The sequence below is a fragment of the Gossypium raimondii genome, chromosome 12 (genome assembly GCF_025698545.1).
Source record: "Gossypium raimondii isolate GPD5lz chromosome 12, ASM2569854v1, whole genome shotgun sequence".
NCBI lineage: Eukaryota > Viridiplantae > Streptophyta > Magnoliopsida > Malvales > Malvaceae > Gossypium > Gossypium raimondii.
In genome coordinates, this window is record NC_068576.1 from 55768863 (window position 1) to 55787232 (window position 18370).

At 32.1% G+C, this 18370-nt stretch overlaps 2 protein-coding genes across 3 annotated transcripts; one reads left to right on the forward strand and one right to left on the reverse strand.

Moving 5' to 3' along the window:
* Positions 1 to 3370: 3370 nt before the first annotated feature.
* Positions 3371 to 6433, reverse strand: LOC105765489 (G-type lectin S-receptor-like serine/threonine-protein kinase At5g24080). Of its 2 annotated transcripts, XM_012584619.2 has the most exons (6): positions 6120 to 6433; positions 4683 to 6049; positions 4436 to 4616; positions 4053 to 4332; positions 3879 to 3975; positions 3669 to 3807 (listed from the first exon to the last, which is right to left on the reverse strand). In XM_012584619.2, exons 1-5 carry the CDS (start codon positions 6359 to 6361, stop codon positions 3880 to 3882), a joined length of 2166 nt encoding a protein of 721 aa, XP_012440073.1. In that variant the 5' UTR covers positions 6362 to 6433; the 3' UTR covers positions 3669 to 3807; position 3879. The 2 variants fall into 2 exon arrangements, with proteins under 2 accessions (XP_012440072.1, XP_012440073.1); XM_012584618.2 differs by having other exon boundaries at positions 3371 to 3807; positions 3879 to 4332; positions 6120 to 6431.
* A 7955-nt stretch (positions 6434 to 14388) lies between these two features.
* Positions 14389 to 15549, forward strand: LOC105765490 (probable membrane-associated kinase regulator 6). The gene is made up of 2 exons (XM_012584620.2): positions 14389 to 15158; positions 15258 to 15549. The coding sequence occupies exons 1-2, from the start codon at positions 14498 to 14500 to the stop codon at positions 15263 to 15265; spliced, it is 669 nt and encodes a 222-aa protein (XP_012440074.1). The 5' UTR covers positions 14389 to 14497; the 3' UTR covers positions 15266 to 15549.
* The last annotated feature ends 2821 nt before the right edge of the window (positions 15550 to 18370 follow it).

Genomic DNA, 18370 nt, shown 5'->3' on the forward strand with positions numbered 1-18370 from the left:
GAATTTAGTAGTTCAAAATATATAGGAAATCAAAATTCGTCATTAAAAATTTTAAATTGTGTATGAGAATGTTTAGAAAATAGTAGGGTAATCGGATTTGAATGTAATTATTTTGTAATCACCACATAATTATTTAAATTCTCATTCTCCCCTAAGAATTGAATAGTGTAATTGACGTGCTTCAATTAAACTTAATTCAATAAAATCACTAAATATATCAGTTGTCCAAACATACTACATATATATAATTACAAACAATTACACTCAAATAAATTTGCTAAGTTACTTTCAGACGTGTTATTAGTCAAAACAAACACATTTTCTAATTTTTACAAATTTTATTTTAATTTTTCCAAAAACAATTTTAAAACTATAATCATGCACATTCTTTTAAATGTTTTCCATTTTCAAGAAAACATGAACGAAAATGAAAATCGCATTTTTAAAACGAAACGCAACTTTTGATTTTCTTCTCACTCCATTCTCGTTTGTTCTTTTTAGTTTGAAGTAACTTAATTATTTTTATTAAAATATTTCATATTTTTACATTTCTATTAAACTCATTTTTTTCACCATCCAATTATCTTCTATTTCTATATACATTTTAATAAATTCTCATTCTCATTCTACCAAATGTTGGTTGTTTTATTTTATACCATTTCTAAATTATTCATAAATTTTATATCCTTAAATTTTAAGATCAAGTTTTAAAAATTTTATTAATTGAGTTTTAGTTTAATTGACATATTGGTATACGATGCTAAAAAGCATAAGCATGAATTCAACCCATAGCCTCTAAAACATAAAACATTCTTATATAAAATTAAAATCGGATATCGACTAAACATAGTTTTCAAAATTTAGCTTAGATATCATCATAATTCATAATCATACTATAAAAGAATAAATCAAAAGAATATATATAAATATAATGGGTATTATTCTTTCTTCATGAAACCCCATCATGCTTAATCATGTATGCAGGCCTTGCTCTGCAGAAACTTGAAAGAAACCTCATAATATCATAATCACAGCACTTTATTACTTATAATGCATCTCTCAGCTTCACGTATTTGCTTACTCACGATCTCCTGCTCCATTAAATTCAAGTCCAGCTGATACCCAACCCGGTAGGAACCCGCGAGTGTACTCAGCAAAGCCAAAAAATACATTAAAGACGATAACATGGAAAAAGCAAAAGGCAGCCACAAGTTATGGCAATGACCTGATGAAGAATAATAAGCTTGTTTGGTAATAGAGATGAAAGCTATGGCTTGGAAAACAAGGTAAGCAATGGTTAATTGCAGTGCTTTCTTCTGATAGACCTGCATATTCCTCTTTTGTTTCTCGGCTAAAAGGCTTAATTCTTTGAAGATTTTGGTAAGCTGTTCAAGGTGTTCAGCCATGGTAAGTATAGTAGCTGTACTGCTTGCTGTCAATGTAAAAACAGTGTAAAACACTTATATATATATATAGAGAGAGAGAGAGAGAGATATACGCTAACATAGAAAAGAAAAAGAAAAAAAGAGAACTTTTTGGATATGGAAGCGCGTTTTGTTCAATTTCCTGGTGTCCTTCAAATGCAAATTCCAGGAAGATGAGATTTAATGGGAAAAACTGACTTTTTGTTGTTGTTGTTGTTGCATTATTGTAAATTATCTGGGTATACTCGTTTTTGACTTTGCATGTATTTATTTGTTCATGCTTGTTTCTGGGAAAGAAAGGTAAAGACTAAAAACCTCGTGAAAATGAGAAAATGTTAGTGCAAGTCTCTTTAATTTGTGCTTGACGTGATGGAATTTGCATATGGGTCAACGAGGAAAAAACACATGAAACGAGGGGGCTATGTTGCAATATCAGCGTATGACGTTTTCAGTGTAAAGCGGCGATTCCAGGGGTTAAGAACAGAGTTTAATGATCCCACAGTCTTTCATTTTTTTTTGCAAATAAAAGACTAGTTGCACCTAAATTATGGTATTAATCCCTGTATCTTATAAAAATTGGCTTTAATTTGGTATTTTTATTACTTTTAAAATTTTACCCTTCGTTAAGTTATGACATTTTTAAAATTGGCTTAATTAAATTGCACCCTAAATTATATTTTTTAAAATTTGATTTTTATTTCTTTGGTTAAAAATCGAATTTAAATTATTTTTTCGTTATTTAAATCACTTTAAATCTTATCGCTGTTTAAAAAATTTTATTGACTAGTTATATCATACCACATCAGCATCCATGTGTTATTTTTATTTTATTTTATAATTTTATATCAATTAAAAACAATTCTCTTCCCCCACCCGACCCTCTCAGAAATCCCCTTATTGGAGTAGGAATTGAACCCATCGTGAAATTGGTGCATACAATGTACTGCAGGCAAGATGAGAAGAACATGCAACCACATGATATTAACGGTAAAGCAGTGTTAAGTTCAAAATCCCTATGCTGCAAGCTAGTTTTTAGTAACAAAATATGCATTTATTGACATGGGCAAACAAAATGTAGGAATAGTTTATGGTGTAATTTGTCAATTAATCCTTTAAATTTTGATGCTTCAAACATATTATCATGTTATTTCAATTTATTACTCACGAAAAATTTGATAATGGATTAACGATGACCATTTGCGTCAAGACTAATATTTTCGAAAGCATAGAAACTTAGAATGATACTGTTTAAGTTTAGACTAAAATTTTAAAAATCAAAAAGTATATGGATTAAAATTGACCAATCCAAAAAGTACAGAGACTAAAAATAATCAAATTAAAATAAATAACTTTTGCAAAGTATAGAAACTAATATCATAATTTAACTTTTTTTTTTTGTTCTATGTGTTTAGTTTGTTTAATAACTTCGTTATCCAAAGTCTACAGCTTTTGTTTCGTTGTAGGGTTCCAGGATGATATTTTGCTAAACAGACAGATGAGACTCACTTTTTTAGATTTAAAATTTTAAATCTAATTGTTCGAAATATGATATAAAAAACTCGTAATAAAAATATAATTTTGTAATAAATTTGAATTTAACATAAAGAATTTTACAATATTAACAATTGGACTTATATTTTTAATTTAAAAATAAAATAATTAAAATTTTAAAATAAAAACAAAAAATAAATTCCGAATATAGGAAAACTTTCATCATATTTTAACTTTATAAAATGTATAAAAGAACTTATAAAAAAATTAAAAATGATTAGGACAGACAAAAATGAAAAAATGATTTAAAATATGAAAATCGGACGTAGGTAGTGTCTTAAAAACAAGGGTTGGCTTACTTTTGAGAAAAAGAACCCACACAACCAATGAAATGAATTTCCTTCTATGTTTTCTTTCTTGCTTTCAAGAAACAATGAATAGGACGATGACAATCATTGATGAAATTATAATTTAATAACCAAAAAAATAAAACTAGAACATTGGGTCATTAAGCATCCAAAAGTTCAGTTCTTATTAATCTTTTTCATCATCTAGGTGACATTGTAGAGTAACTGCAGGTAGCCCGAGATGATGTACCAGTACAGGTAGTCATTGTAAACGAGCTTGATTGATTAAAATCTCTTTTCATTGCTCTGTAAACCTGTTCCAACCCTTCCTCAACCAGTTCCAAAACTGTTTGAGGCATCGGCGGTGCCCCGATATCCATCGAACCTTCGAGCATTTTCACCACTTCCCCCATTGAAGGTCTCATGGAGACCTCATCTTGTATGCACCAAAAGGCAACTTTCAGTGCTCTCGTCAACTCTTCTTCGTCGACTGCACCTCCTAGTCGCTTATCCACGGCTTTAAGTGGCGTTCCGTTTGTCATCTCCTGCGGGAATCATTGGTGATATAATAAGTATAAGATTCGAGGATGGATCATTAGGACTAAAGGGTATATACCTTATAGGCCCATCCAGGGTAAAAGAAGTCTTCGGCATCGTAAGACATGTCGAGGTTTCTTCGGCCACCGAGAATCTCCAAAAGTAGCATTCCATAACTGTAAACATCGGCCTTTACGGTTATAGGACGATTGCTAACCCATTCCGGTGCTAAATACCCTCTAGTACCTCTTACCATAGTGACAACATGTGAGTGCTCTCTTCCCATCAACTTAGCTAGTCCGAAATCCGATACTTTGGGGCAAAAGTTCTCGTCCAAAAGGATATTTTCCGGCTTGATGTCACAGTGTATTATTCGGTTCCTGCATTGCTCGTGAAAATAAGCAATCCCTTGTGCAGTCGCGACAGCAATATGGAACCGAGTTGGCCAATACAGTAACCTATCCCGGCACTGATAGGAAGGAAATATCCACTTGTCCAAGGATCCATTTTTCATGAACTCATAAACCAGAAGACTGCCAACAAAAACACAAAAATAGACACGAAACTGAACTGCCTATTTGATTAAAACGAATTGAATAGAGAACGATAAGTGATTCGGAATTTCAGATGACTTACCGGTGTGAACCCTCGGAGCAGTAACCGCACAGGCGAACCAAGTTCATATGATGCATAGATCCAATTGTATTCACTTCAGTTATGAACTCCTTTTGTCCATGCGGGAAAACACGGTCGAGTTTCTTCACGGCAATTAATGTACCATCCGAAAGGCTTCCTTTATATACACTTCCGAATCCTCCTGCAAAAGATCACAACAGTTGTAAATATTTGTATAACTAAAAGAAATCTATTTACTGTTTTTTACCTGTTCCGAGCAGCTGAGAAAAATTGCTAGTACGAAGCTGCAAATCGCGGTAGCTGAAATGCAACGGAGCCCCTTCCAAGATCAAAGAGCTTTCAATGGATCTTTTTAGATATCTTTTCCTATGAACATTGTAATACAGTAGTAGACACAATAGGCCAATGAGGACACCCATGGCTAATACAATTGGAATAACCAAAACCTTCTCGTGAACATTCGAAGCATCACCAGAGCCAGACCCTCCTGTATCACCACCTGGTTCCAATGACACATTGGACCTGACTTTCACAAACAGGGTTGAACCAGGGTCCTCAAATCCTCCATAGTCCAGGCTCTTCAGGATCCAGCAGTACGGTTTCTCGTCGTCCAACCCGTAAACCGATGCAACGCAGTCACAATCTAATAAACAAGCATCACCACACCTCGAGACCGTGGCAATGTCACTGTAATTAGCCAACACCGAAGCGTAAGAGAAGTAGTAGTTGGTTTGTTGTACCGTTGCAATCTTAAAGTCCGAAGTCCGGTTTTTGTTCCTACGATCGCAGTTTTCGGTCACTGATGAGTTCCGCGAACAATAGGATTCACCGGCTGCACCGTTTACCTTAGAAGTACCGGGGAAGCATGTACAAGAAGCATTTGTCTTGCTTCTATCCAAATTACATATTCCATTGCCACATATGCCGGGAATGTCACAAGGGTTCGAGACTGCCGCCCATTCAGGCACCCATTGACGTGAACCATTAACATCGTTATCCCATCTATACAAACGTAGATTGCCATTAGTCTCGATGATCAACCTCCTTAGGACCAATAATCGTACATTCGATTTATTCGTAGCCGAAGATAAACCGTCATAGTCTCCATCATTCTTGTACACATAAATTGCACCATTTGATGATTGTCCATACACAACTCCGAAGCTTCCCGCTTCATCTAACACCGCAACGACATCGCCGGTAACATTGGATATATCCGGCGAAGCCCAATAGGAGTAGTTTGTGTAACCTTCAGGGGAATCATCAATAGAGTGAGGCAGGTTGTATGTTAAGGCAAGGGTTAACGAAGTAGGCTGTTGAAGCATCTTGAGTCCATAATAGCCACCGTGAGACGGCGATTTCGATGATGTTAATTCAAGTGACACCGTCAAGGCTTGGTTAGGTAGAAGCGTATCGGTCGGATACGCAAAACTCTGCCATGCAAGGCGGTTGTTAGCAGTATAAAGAATGAAATTGCCGGATTCCGACATGACAGCGAACTCAACTCGGCTTCCCGACGTGTTCGACGTCCAAACGGTAATGTCCCCGTCGATGAGTACGAGGTTTCCGGTGGTGTCTAGCTCCACGAGTGCATCTTTCGTGACTAGAGAGTTCCTATAAAGATGAAAAGTTAGCTTAAACATAATCAAAGAATTATTAATGAAACTATAAAGTAAAAACATACCTATTAGCAGACCAGACCATGGTTCTGTCTCCAGGAAGGTCGGCAAACCAAATTCCGAGCAGAAACCGGTCACGAGTCTCCGACGGGGTGAAACCAAAAGCAAAGGTTCCATTATCGGAAACCCAAGGTGGTCCTTGGTCACTAGCCAGCAACCTTGAACCTAAACCAATTTGGCCAGCAATGCAGTCCCCCGACAATCCAACCAAAACCACGAAAAACAACAGCACACAAGTAATAGCCATGGAGATTCCCAGTGGCAAGTAAAAACACCATTAAAAAGAAAATCAAGAGCTTTTTCAAATTGGGAATGGCAATCTTTTATACTGCATGAGAACCATAGCAGAAGGTGAAAAGAACCCATTGTGGGGCACAGATCATTTAACCACATGTACAGAGGTGGGTGAGCTAAAACTTTGAAAAAAAACAATGGTCGGCTAGTGATGAGTGACACAGTGCCACGTGTTTAACCATTTGTGGTGTCCAGTCCTGGAGATGTGAGCAACCGAAAGGACAAAGGCCATTGACACGTAACTCAAAAGTCAAAAAGCTATGTTATTATATGAGATGATGAGCAGTATTTTATTATTTTTTCACAGCTTTGACATTGTTGCGGTTACGTGAATATGTGCGCGCACTGCACTTATCAGCTTCTATGGGGGTAAAAGTAAATTACATTTTGCTTTCTTGTTTTCATTAAAAATTATATTTAATTTATAAGTTAGATTAAAAGGTAAATTAATTTTTTTATTAAAATTTTTGTTTATTTTATTGTTAAAAATTAATTTTACGTATTAACATGAATTATACATGACATCTCGGTGTTATTATTAAGTTATTCTATTAGTTACATTAAATTTTAACAATAAAATTAAAAGAAATTTTAATAGAAAAATAAATGATTTTTATCTTACATAAAAATATTAATTTATTTGAATTTCAGTAAAAAGATAAAACCCAATCAGTAGTTTTACTGTTTGTTCGGCTGTAAAATTTATTCTTTTGACTTTCTTTTGTTATTTGGATAGATGAGAGTTAGGTCTTACAAAATCATTATTGATTGAAAGTCCTGATTTCGCTGAAATTTTGGTATAGTAGCTAATAATTTCTGAACTTCAGTTTCAAAGCCTTCAAATTTAGTTTTAGAATTTAGTTTTTTTCTATTTTTCGTATTTTAAAATTATTTTATTAAATTTAAATTCATTATAATGTCATTTTTTTTAGTTATATGGTTACCAAATAAGATTGTTTGAACTAGACCGAATTGGTCGGGGTAGCGATCTAGAGAGGAGCATTGGACCAGTTTACCCAAGAACCAATATGAATCGGTTGAATCAATTTTTAATTTTTTTAATGATTTATTTAATCGAACCGATCATACCAATGAACAGGCAGCATGATCGGTTCAACCACCGGTCCGATTCTAAAAACTTTGCTATCAAGTGAATATATTTTTTTATTTCAAAATATCATACTAACAAATTTAACAGAAAAAAATTATCTCTGTTAACCATTTTACCTAAATTTTGAAATTTGAAAAGTAGAGAGATTAAATTTCTGAAAATAAAATATATAAACTAAATTCTAAATTTGTAAAGAATACATAAACATACAACAATATTTTAACAAAATATAATATAAATATATATTTTACTACAACAAAAAATACAATATAAGAAAAATAAAGTAATACTGAAAAGTAACTCAAATATAAATCTAATATAAAATGTGTCAGAACTATATAAATTTCTTATAATAAATAATAAATAATTATTTAATTGTTCTAATTATATATGTTTTTTTTATTATATAATGCTTAGAACTATTCATATCCCCTCTCCAACTTATAAATAGGAGAATAATGTGTTTCAGCACATTCACATATCTTATTACATTGACAACAATACCCATACCAACCGAGCTAAAGCTTAATTTATATTTTATCTAAAAAAATTATGTTAACGACGAGGATGCATACTTGGCCAACAATCGAAACCATTGAAAATCAAAATTTACATTGTTGGGGAAAACTTTGATAGCTTGTATGTATTACTAATTTAACAATCAGGTGATTAAAAAATTTAATAAATTTCAAAAGCGAAAACTCCCTTAATAGTTTAGTGGCTATAATTTACCTTTGTACTTATTGATGAAGTGGTTATATAAATTAATCCACTGTACCACCATGGTTAAAATTATTGCTTTGAATTTTTGAAATAAAATTTTGCATTTCAGTCTTCGAGACAAGGGAATTGTCGGATTTTTCACATTTTAGTCCCTTTTGGAAATGTATTTTTTTTTCTTTTATCTCTTGATAGGTATAAAATTCCATTAATTTACATTTTAAAAAATATTTTCAATTATTTATTCAAAGTCATACTTTTTTCTAAATATAAATCGTTTCAATATTATATAAATTAATCCACCATAGCACTGTGGTTAAAAGCTTGCTTTTAATTTACGAGTTCAAACCTTGGCAGTGAAATATAATTTTGCATTTTGGTTTTCTGAGTGGAGGGAATTGTCAGATTTTTTGCCTTTTGGTCCTTTTTTTAAATGTATTTTTTTTATTTTATATCGTGATAGGTATAAAATTGGCTATTTTACATAAATAATATAAAAAATAATTAATTACGAAAATAGACATTTGTTACAGTGTTTCGCCGGTTCTGCCTGACCTTTTGGCGGCACCAGACTAAAATGTAATAAACTAAAATATTTAGAGACCTAATGTAACACCCCAAACCCGGTCTAAACGTTATGACCGAATCTGGCAATGTCACATTGTAACACCCCTTACCCGTATTCGACGCCAGAATAGGGTACGCGACATTACTAGAAGACATACATTTGCATACGTATTAAACCGAGTTGCAAAATTTCATCTGAATTAAAAATTTTAAATTATTAACGTGCTTTTATAATTCCTTACAGCATATCCTCGAAATATTATATTCATAACAAATAGGGCCTACGAGACCCGATATTTACTCATGTAATTCAAAGCTTCATTTCCATTTCATTCAATTCACAATTTCTCATATTCACAATTCAAATCAATTTCTCAATCCAATATATATATTTCATTCAATTTATTAATTTAAATAATAAAACAATTCATTTCATGCAATTTGGTCACTTTTTGACATCTTTACCAATTTGCCCTTAAAATATTACTTTTATTCAATTTAGTCCTTGAACCTAAAACATGTAAATTAGCTATTTTAAAATAAAATCATATTATCTGAATATTCACATATATTTTCCTCCTCCTCCACTCCATTCCACATCCTTGATATATACATGATACCACTATTTACTTATTTACTCATAACAAGTTGTTCACTTGAGTCATAGTCACTAAATAAATTAAATCTTAAGCTACAAAACTCCATATTGAGATCCAAAAATTTTATATGAAACTAGACTCATATATATTCTTACCATAAAATTTTCAGAATTTTTGGTTTAGCCAATAAGTACAGTTTATTGTTTAAACTCATCCATGTTCTGCTGTCTGACAGTTTCGACCCTTCTTCACTAAAAATTAATTATCTCCTTGTACAGGATTCGAATGATGTTTCTGTTTGTTTCTTATGAAAATAAAGTCATTAAGGATTCTAAGAATATAAATTTAAGCCTCTATTTATTTTTTATTTAAATTTTTATGATTTTCCAAAGTCAGAACAAGAGAACCCAAATTCATTCAGACCTTGTCACACAAAATTTATCATATTTCATTATTTACAATTTCATTGCTTACACCGTTTCTTCTATGAGAAACTAGACTCAATAATATTTAATTTCATGTTTTATTCATCCTCTAATTCGATTTTCACAATTTATGGTGATTTTTCAAATTTAACCTAGTGCTGCTGTCCAAAACTGTTTTAGTGCAAAATATTGATTACTAAGTTTATGACACACTTATTCCCTTTCTCTATAATATTTCCCATCACTTTCTCTTATTTTCCTTCACTAATATATCAAAAACACAATACCTTATATAAGAAAACTCTACTATAACATCATTTCCATGCTTTTTCAATAATATCACACTTAAAAATATGTTGAAATCTTGATGTTCTTACCTTGTCCTATTGGTTTCAACCTTTAACTTGATTTTCTCTCTTCTCCAGCTTCTATTTCTTGAATCTAACTTGATATTCTAGCTCCCCATAGTCTCCTTGTTATCTTTCTCTCTTGATGGATATGGAAATTCTTTTGATTTCTAGGTGAAAATGATGAATTTTGGGTGGAATGACCAAATTGTAAAGAAAAGAAAGTTTCTTTCTCTCTTTTTTCCCCATACGTTGGAATGCATGGGAGGTTGATGATGATTCTTCATCTTTCTTTTCCTATATATATACTAAATAAAATAATAATAAAATAATAAATATCATTTAAAAATCAAATTAAAATATTAATAAACTAATATTTATTTAATTAATCTAAAATATCTCCAACATCATCATTATCTTCTAGATTTCTCTCTCTTCTAATTGACCATTTTGCCCTTTATGATCTTTTAAAATTCTATTCTTGAGTCATCACTTAATTTGGTAAAATTACGATTTAGTGCCTCAAAATTCTTCACCTTTTTCAATTTGGTCCTAATCCATCCATTTTCCTTAGTTTCTAGATCATTTCATCCTTAAAATATTTACACTATTGGTCCTTAAACTTTTTGTATTTATACTTTAACCCCTAAAATTTTGAGTATTTACTCTTGGGCAACAAAACTTTTCTCACTTTTGCGATTTAATCCTTTCTTGAATTAATATGTCATAATATACTTGCCAATATTGACATAAGTCAATATTATCCTTTTATCACTTTATTTACTTATTTTACTATATCAAGGATATTATCTTACTTTCTTACTGTAGTAATTTTCGGGGTATTACACATAATATGAAATTTGCCCATTAGATTGGCTGCTAAAAAACTATGCGACTGATTATGTTGCGCCACCAAGCCTTAAATAGGGTTAATTTCTTAGTAAACCCTCATTATTTATTATTTTCTTTTTATTTCTCTTCAACACTAAAAATAGAGAGGCCTCTTACCAATTAATCTAAAAAAATTTTCTGCTAAAAAGTATTTCCGCAAAAAAGCCAATTGCAATCTGAAATAAATTTTTTATTTAAAAAAATTAATTTTCCTGTTTAAATTATGTTTGATATAGTAGTTAATGTAATTCATAGTGTTTTTTTACTCACATTATATTTGAAAACTATAAATTCAACTAATAATTATAAATTATACATAATAAGATTTTGTTAAAGCTTTTATAATTATCCTTATAATCAAATTGATTTACAGACACAACATAAAGTTATAATTATAAAAGCTTTAGAAAAATCTTATTGGTAATTGATAAGAGACCTCTTTATTTTTTGTGTTGAAGGAGAATAAAAATAAAAATAAATAATGATGGTTTATGAAGCAAGACACCCTTAAAAATGGACAATTTACATATCAGGTCCTTGAATATTTTAGTTTATCACACTTTAGTTTGATATCGTCAATATGTCAGGCAGCACCGACAGAATACTATAACAAATGTTTATTTTCGTAATTAATTTGTTTCCTATACAATTTTCGTAATTAATTATTTTTTATATTATTTATGGAAAAAAAACCTATAAAATTCCCTTAACTTGGATTTTCTTAAAAAGAAATTTATTTTCAATTATTTATTTGAAGTCTTACTCTTTTCTAAATATAAATCGTTTCGATATTATCTAAATTAATCCATTGTAGCACTATGGTTAAAATTGTCGCTTTGAATTTCCGGGTGCAAATCTCGGCAGTAGAATGTAATTTTACATTTCAGTCCTCGTGTGAAGGCAATTGTCGGATTTTCCTCATTTTAGTCCTTTTTTGAAATGTATTTCTTTTCCTTTATCTCGTGATAGGTTTAAAATTCCATTAACTTACGCTTTTTAAATTTCTCAAAAAAAAAGTACGCTTTTTAAAAGAAATTTATTGTTAATTATTTATTCAAAGTTTTACTCTTTTCTAAATATAATAGTTTGAATATTATATCAACTAATCCATTGTAGCACTGTGGTTAAAATTCTTGCTTTGAATTTTCAATTTCAAAGCCCGGCAATGGAATATAATTTTGCAGTTCAGTCTTCGAGGGAAGGGAATTGTTGTATAATTTTCCTTTATATCGTGATTGGTATAAAATTCCATCAATTTACATTTTCTTAAAAGAAATTTGTTTTGAATTATTTATTTAAAGTCTCTCTTTTTAATGTGTTTTTTTTTTGCTTATGTGTTGGTTTTATATGTGTGTGTTTATTTGAATATTTCTGGGCTTGTTTTCATTCTTTTTGAATTTGGGATTCTTTTTATAAGTTTGGGTTATTTCTCTTATATTTTAGAGTTGAATTTGCTATCAAATTTGATCTATTTCGTTTCAAATTTCCTTGGATTTTGATTTTTATTAGTATTTTATTCCTGAAATTTCAATAATGAATGGGTACTTTGAATCGTCCCCATTGTAATACGCAGAGGAATGCTACCACTTCTGTTCCTTGGTATGGTGTTTTCGTGTTTGTCTTTATATGTAAGCAAGGAACTTATTAGATATCAATGCTTTTTGTGTTCATAGATATTATGAAAATCAAAGCAATATGTTTCCACTATCTTGAATTTTCTATTAAGATATTTTCCTATATGATGGGTGCTGTAGATGACTGCAATATCAAAGAGGGAAGATTTCTTGGGATTTTCTAAGCCAAAAAACTCATGTAGACTGCAAGTGGCTTCACTGCTCATTCATACCTAAAAATAAGCAATCTTTGCTGATAGGGGCATCATCTATTTGCTAGGTCTTTTTGCCTGCAATTCAGTGTTAAAATGTCCAAGCACTTTGGATCAACCTTTTAAATAGTCCCTAAGTTCCACTGCACACTAAGTTCTTTCATGGTGTGTGGCACTTAGATGACACTGATTTAAAAATAACTGTTTCATGGTTTGAGGGTCCATAAAGACTAATCTTTTAAGAGTTGATGACTATCCTCTGTCATTGCACCTAACACTGTTCATTTTTTTACCCAGAATACTATATAATTTTCTTTATTTATATATGTTAGGATGTTAGACGAGTTGAAAAACAATGATTTTCTTGAAAGCTGTAATGGATATTTTATGAACTCAAAAAAACATTCTTTCTTTTTTCTGAACTTAAAACTGCTTTGTGAATGATTAAATTCCCTATCTTATTGCTTGTTGTTTGTCCTGGAGGAGGATGCAATGTAGGGACAAGTTGGTTTCAAGTCACTTTCTTTATTTTTGGCTTTTGGCCATGAAACCTAGGTCATTGTCTTTTCATTCTCCGACAAATCTAGGGGGAACCTTTGTCTGTTTATTTTGTTCTTTTATAGATTGTCGGTAAATGAAAACAACATCATTTTCTTTTGGCTTCCAAGTTTTGAAGGAGGATATCCAAAACTCACCCACCACTAGAAATGGTAGTGGATGCAAAACCTTCAATTTTCCTTACCAATAGAACATATCAGATTCTATTTGCTTTTTCCCTTACCATTATTGATATTTTCTTTTTTTCCCCTTGAGATTTTTAAGATATCTGTTTAACTAATTCAAGGACCAAACTGCATAAACGTGTGACAATGTGCATCATTTTTATTTCATCTATTTCTCCATGCCCTGTAATATCATATATGTTCACTGTCTTGTTGCGATATTGTCTTTTTGCAATGGTTATGCAATTATAATGAGAGTAGGCTAAAAGGTATAATCCCTCAAATATATGAAAAAACTTGAAAAGGGTATCTAGAATACCCATGCAAGATACATATTCATATCAACACTCACTTCTCGAGTTCGGGGTAACATAGCTAGGAAGACATTTGCTACTCTTTATTGTAGTTTAAGACTTTTAAGTAGCACCTTGGATAGATAATGCTTGTGCATGAACCTGCTTTTCCTTTATTTCTTGTTTCACCTTTTATAGCCTATAAATTTATGAGAAATGACAGTTGTTTTAGTTTATAAAATGCTGCTTAAGATAAAGATTGGACTATGTACAAGAACCTAATTTCTTTCTTACAAGTTTGGCCAACAAGTCATCTATTTTGTAATGTTTAAAAGGAAAGTGTGGGGTAAAGGGGTTTGATGCAACAAGACAATATGAGTGCTATTGTGGGGTTACACATTTTCTGTTCCTTTTCTCCTTTTCCCTTTTCAATTATTAAAATCCATTGTCTCTTGCCAAATAAACCATATATAAAGCTGTTAGGAAGGAGGGATATTAAGGTATATATATGTTACAAAAGAGTTGGGGCCTTTACTTGTAGTCCCCTTCTTCTCTGTTTTTCTTGCATCCCTTTCATAGAGTGGAAGCCATGGAAACTTCACAACCCCTCTCCATTGAAAGCTTTTCATACAGTTGGTTAGTGAACCTAAAACCTTCTTTAGATAGTGTAGACAGCTCCCTTAGAGCTTCACTTGATGCATATGATGAAGCTTCCTTCATTGAAATGGACCCGAGGATGCCACCTTCCAAGAGGTTCTTCAGAAATTCTCAGGATTTTAAGTTTGATTTTCCCATTTCACAAACTCCCCTCACCCTTGTTCATGCCGATGAGCTCTTTTCCAATGGCCATGTCATGCCTTTTTTCATTAACCCTTCGAAGGTGGAGGCGTACGAAGTCTCCGGTTCGACTTCATCCCTGCCTACTACCACTTCACATGCACCAGATCTCATGGTTCCGCCATGTAAAACGAGTCACCCTTCTTTGACAAGGTGTCGAAGATTGTCCAAGCGGATATTTTCCAAATACTTGAACTTTGTTAGGCCATTATATAGAAGGATATTAAGAGGAAGCAAGTCAAGTGGTAGAGCTGAGAGTGTTGATGCAAGAGTTCATTCAAGGAAGAACTGGGTGTATTCGACCACAACATCTCCTAGAATCAGCGTCGCATACTCCGCCGACGAGTACCGAAAATCATGTGATTCTGAAAGCTCGATATATGAGGCAGTTCTCCATTGCAAAAAATCAATCGGTATGATCTTTTTTTCCGATTTCCTTTTGCTTGTTTGATAATTGTTCCATTGGAAAATCAAGCTCTAGTGCTGATATTCTTTCATGTTTCATTTTCCAGGAAAATGAATGGACTAGAATCCATTTCAAATCCACATGAAGAGAAGAAATAGGTGGTCACAAGAAGATTACTTGGCCAGTTGTTATTTGTCCTTTTTCTTTTCTGTTCTGACATTGACAATGTACAATTTGTACTGTAAGGATGTTAAAAGCTGTGAAAATGTATTTGGCCATTGAATTCTGGCCCTCATGAGGAAAAAAGTGTAGGGGCTCACAACTTAAAAGGAAATCTCTCCTTTATTTCTGTAAAGTTTTAAATTTATGAAATGATAAGGAATTTCTTTTTGTTTCGAGGATACGTCTCCTTTTGCTTGCATAAATATTGAACATCCATATGTATAATAACAGCAGCATCCTTTTGAATCCAAAATATTGAATATATTTGCAGAAATTCACTTTTTCCATTACCAAAAACTTCCTCCTGGATTCTATATATCACTTGACAAGCATTTATTTGATTTTATTGAAGTAAAATAACTCTAAAAAACAAGGTATATTAATTTCATGAAACATGTTGCATGGATTTTCAAAACATAATCATGTTTAGGGCTCTTCCAATGCTGATATATTTTGCAGCAGTTTTGTAGGATACGATTTTCATGCATGCATGACATGATAGGTGGCACTGCCTAATTTGATAAACCAAATTAATCATCTAGGTACTAGGATTAGTAATTAAATTTATGTTGGAAATCATCATGATAAGGGACAATAATTCTACATGTCTGCTCAGTGCTCACCCTCACAAGTAAAGCAAGAACTACTGCAGCTAATCATTCTGCATATATAATCTCTAGCTCCTAGTGAGAAATGGGATTAAATGGGTGAAAAAAAAATTGGGGTTTCTTCAAATGATAAGATAATGTGTTCTGATTGTACTGGAAAGTTGGTAACTTGAAGAAAATTGACATAATCTGGTCCCCTTTTAAGCCATGGGGTCCAAGATACGGATCTCGCTGCCCTTTCAAAACATGCCTGTTCCTCTCTAGTTCATATCCTGTCATTTGCTTGTTTTACAACTCAAAGTTTAGCTGTTTAGGTGGACTGTTTCTCAGCCATTGAAATGAGAAAGTTCTGCACATGCAAACCAGTAAGGATAGGGAGACAGAGACAAATTGTGCTAGTAGAAATTGCCAAGCTTTGATAACATTGCTTTACTGTATCTATATGACCTTATTTTTCTTTTCTCTCCTTGCAAGTTGCTACAGGTAGCGGGGGGACCAAAACCTCATACATGCTACTTGTCGCTGCTATTGGTTTTAAGTCACTGTAGTTAGCTAACATGACATTAAAACTTGTCACAATGTCACAACAACGCTTGTCTCCAAATATTGACATAGATGATGAAATGTGCAATAATGTTTCCAATAGTGTTTTGAGATCACAAGACAAAAAATTCCTTCTAAATCAGCATAGGCACCTGTCCCCCATGTTACCTCCGTGAGAGGTCTATATTACTAGCTGCAATTCTAGTACCAATGTTAATATTACTTCATTTTTCAGCTTTGGGTCATTGCAAAAACCTCATGAACAATGAACAATGCTCTAGTATGGACGGCATTGTATATACATTGTATTAGGGCATACAGGGTCTACATCCAATAGCTTTTTTTGACCCTTTTTTACAGTGACATAAAAAGTCTAGACAGCAAAAGAATGACTTTGGATGCTGGGTTTTTTTGAGGTTTTTTGTTTGTAAAATGAATAGACCAGGAAATTGCGTGATTCAAGTTGATAAGTAGAAAGAAACCAAGACGCTTTTGTTTCCCTTTTCCGTCTTGTACTTGTCTTCTTCCATGGCCATCATTTGTCGCCATGGGAATCACATGCCATTGAGTTAATGCATGCATATAATCTTTTTGCTTGAAGTTGGATAAGGGCACCAATAGAAATTTGTGGTAGCTTGTTAATGAACTATTACAAAATTGAACTCCAAAGCTTCCTGGTTATTAAACGATTAGGTATCTTTTTCTTTTTTTTGGTGAGGTTTTGACGGTGGAATTGGTAATCGAATCGATTAGGTTATTGGTTTGTCTATTGATTCGATTCAATTAAATAAATCATTAAAGATAAAAAAACAATTCAACTCAACCATTCGGTTTAATTGATTTATACCGTTTCTCAGATTAATTAGTCTAATGATTTTCTTTAAACTAGTACCCTCGTTGATTCTTGATCCGATCGACCAATACGATCCAATTCAAAAAAGCATTGGTTTAAGTGAAAGTTTTTTTTTTTTTTTTTTAAGATTTGAACAAGCTAGTTAGGCTTATTTTTTATGCAGGGAGTTTATATTTATTGATTTTGTCCCGAAATGAAAAAAAACATAACTTAATAAATCTGAATTTAAATTTGACACAACATAATTTAATTATAAAAAAAAGGTAACAATCTAAATTTGTTCAACCCTGGAAACAATCCAAAATTAACTTGAATTCGAAATTATCCGAAATTATTAGAAAAGAAAAATCCTAAACTGACCTCAATTTGAAGTAATCAAAACCTAAAATAATATCAACTCATAATGATCCGACCTTAAAAAAAAAAACTGAACCTCGAGATCAAAACCCAAAATAACTTGAATTACCCAAACTAAAAATATTCAAAACAAAATGATTTAATAGACCTAATATTTGGGCTTGAATGTATCAAAGAGAAGAATGGGTTTATTAGCTATACAAGCCCAAAATAGATAGTATATAAAAGTATACACTTAAAAAATTTGGGCTTACCAATAGCTAATCATAGTTAGTCAAGCCTTACAAATGGAACATCCATATTGGGTTGGCCATACAATTTAGATTCTTATAGCCTAAAGGAAAATTGCTACTTCAAGTACACAAATGAGGCTAAAGAGATGTACAAGTTAGCAGTATATATTTTACTTGGAACTTTCATAAACAAAGGCAAAAGAAACTAAGGACGAGAATGGGATAAATTAGACTTGTTCAAAAGTTAACCTGTTCACTAAAATTAGAAAATTCATTTGAAATATGAAAAAAAGTAAACTCGATTAAAATATAAATCGAACTAAAACTCCAGAGCCTGAACTAATCCAACTCCATCCAACCTAATTGGGAGAAGAGCAGCACAAATGAAGAAGCAAAACCTGGC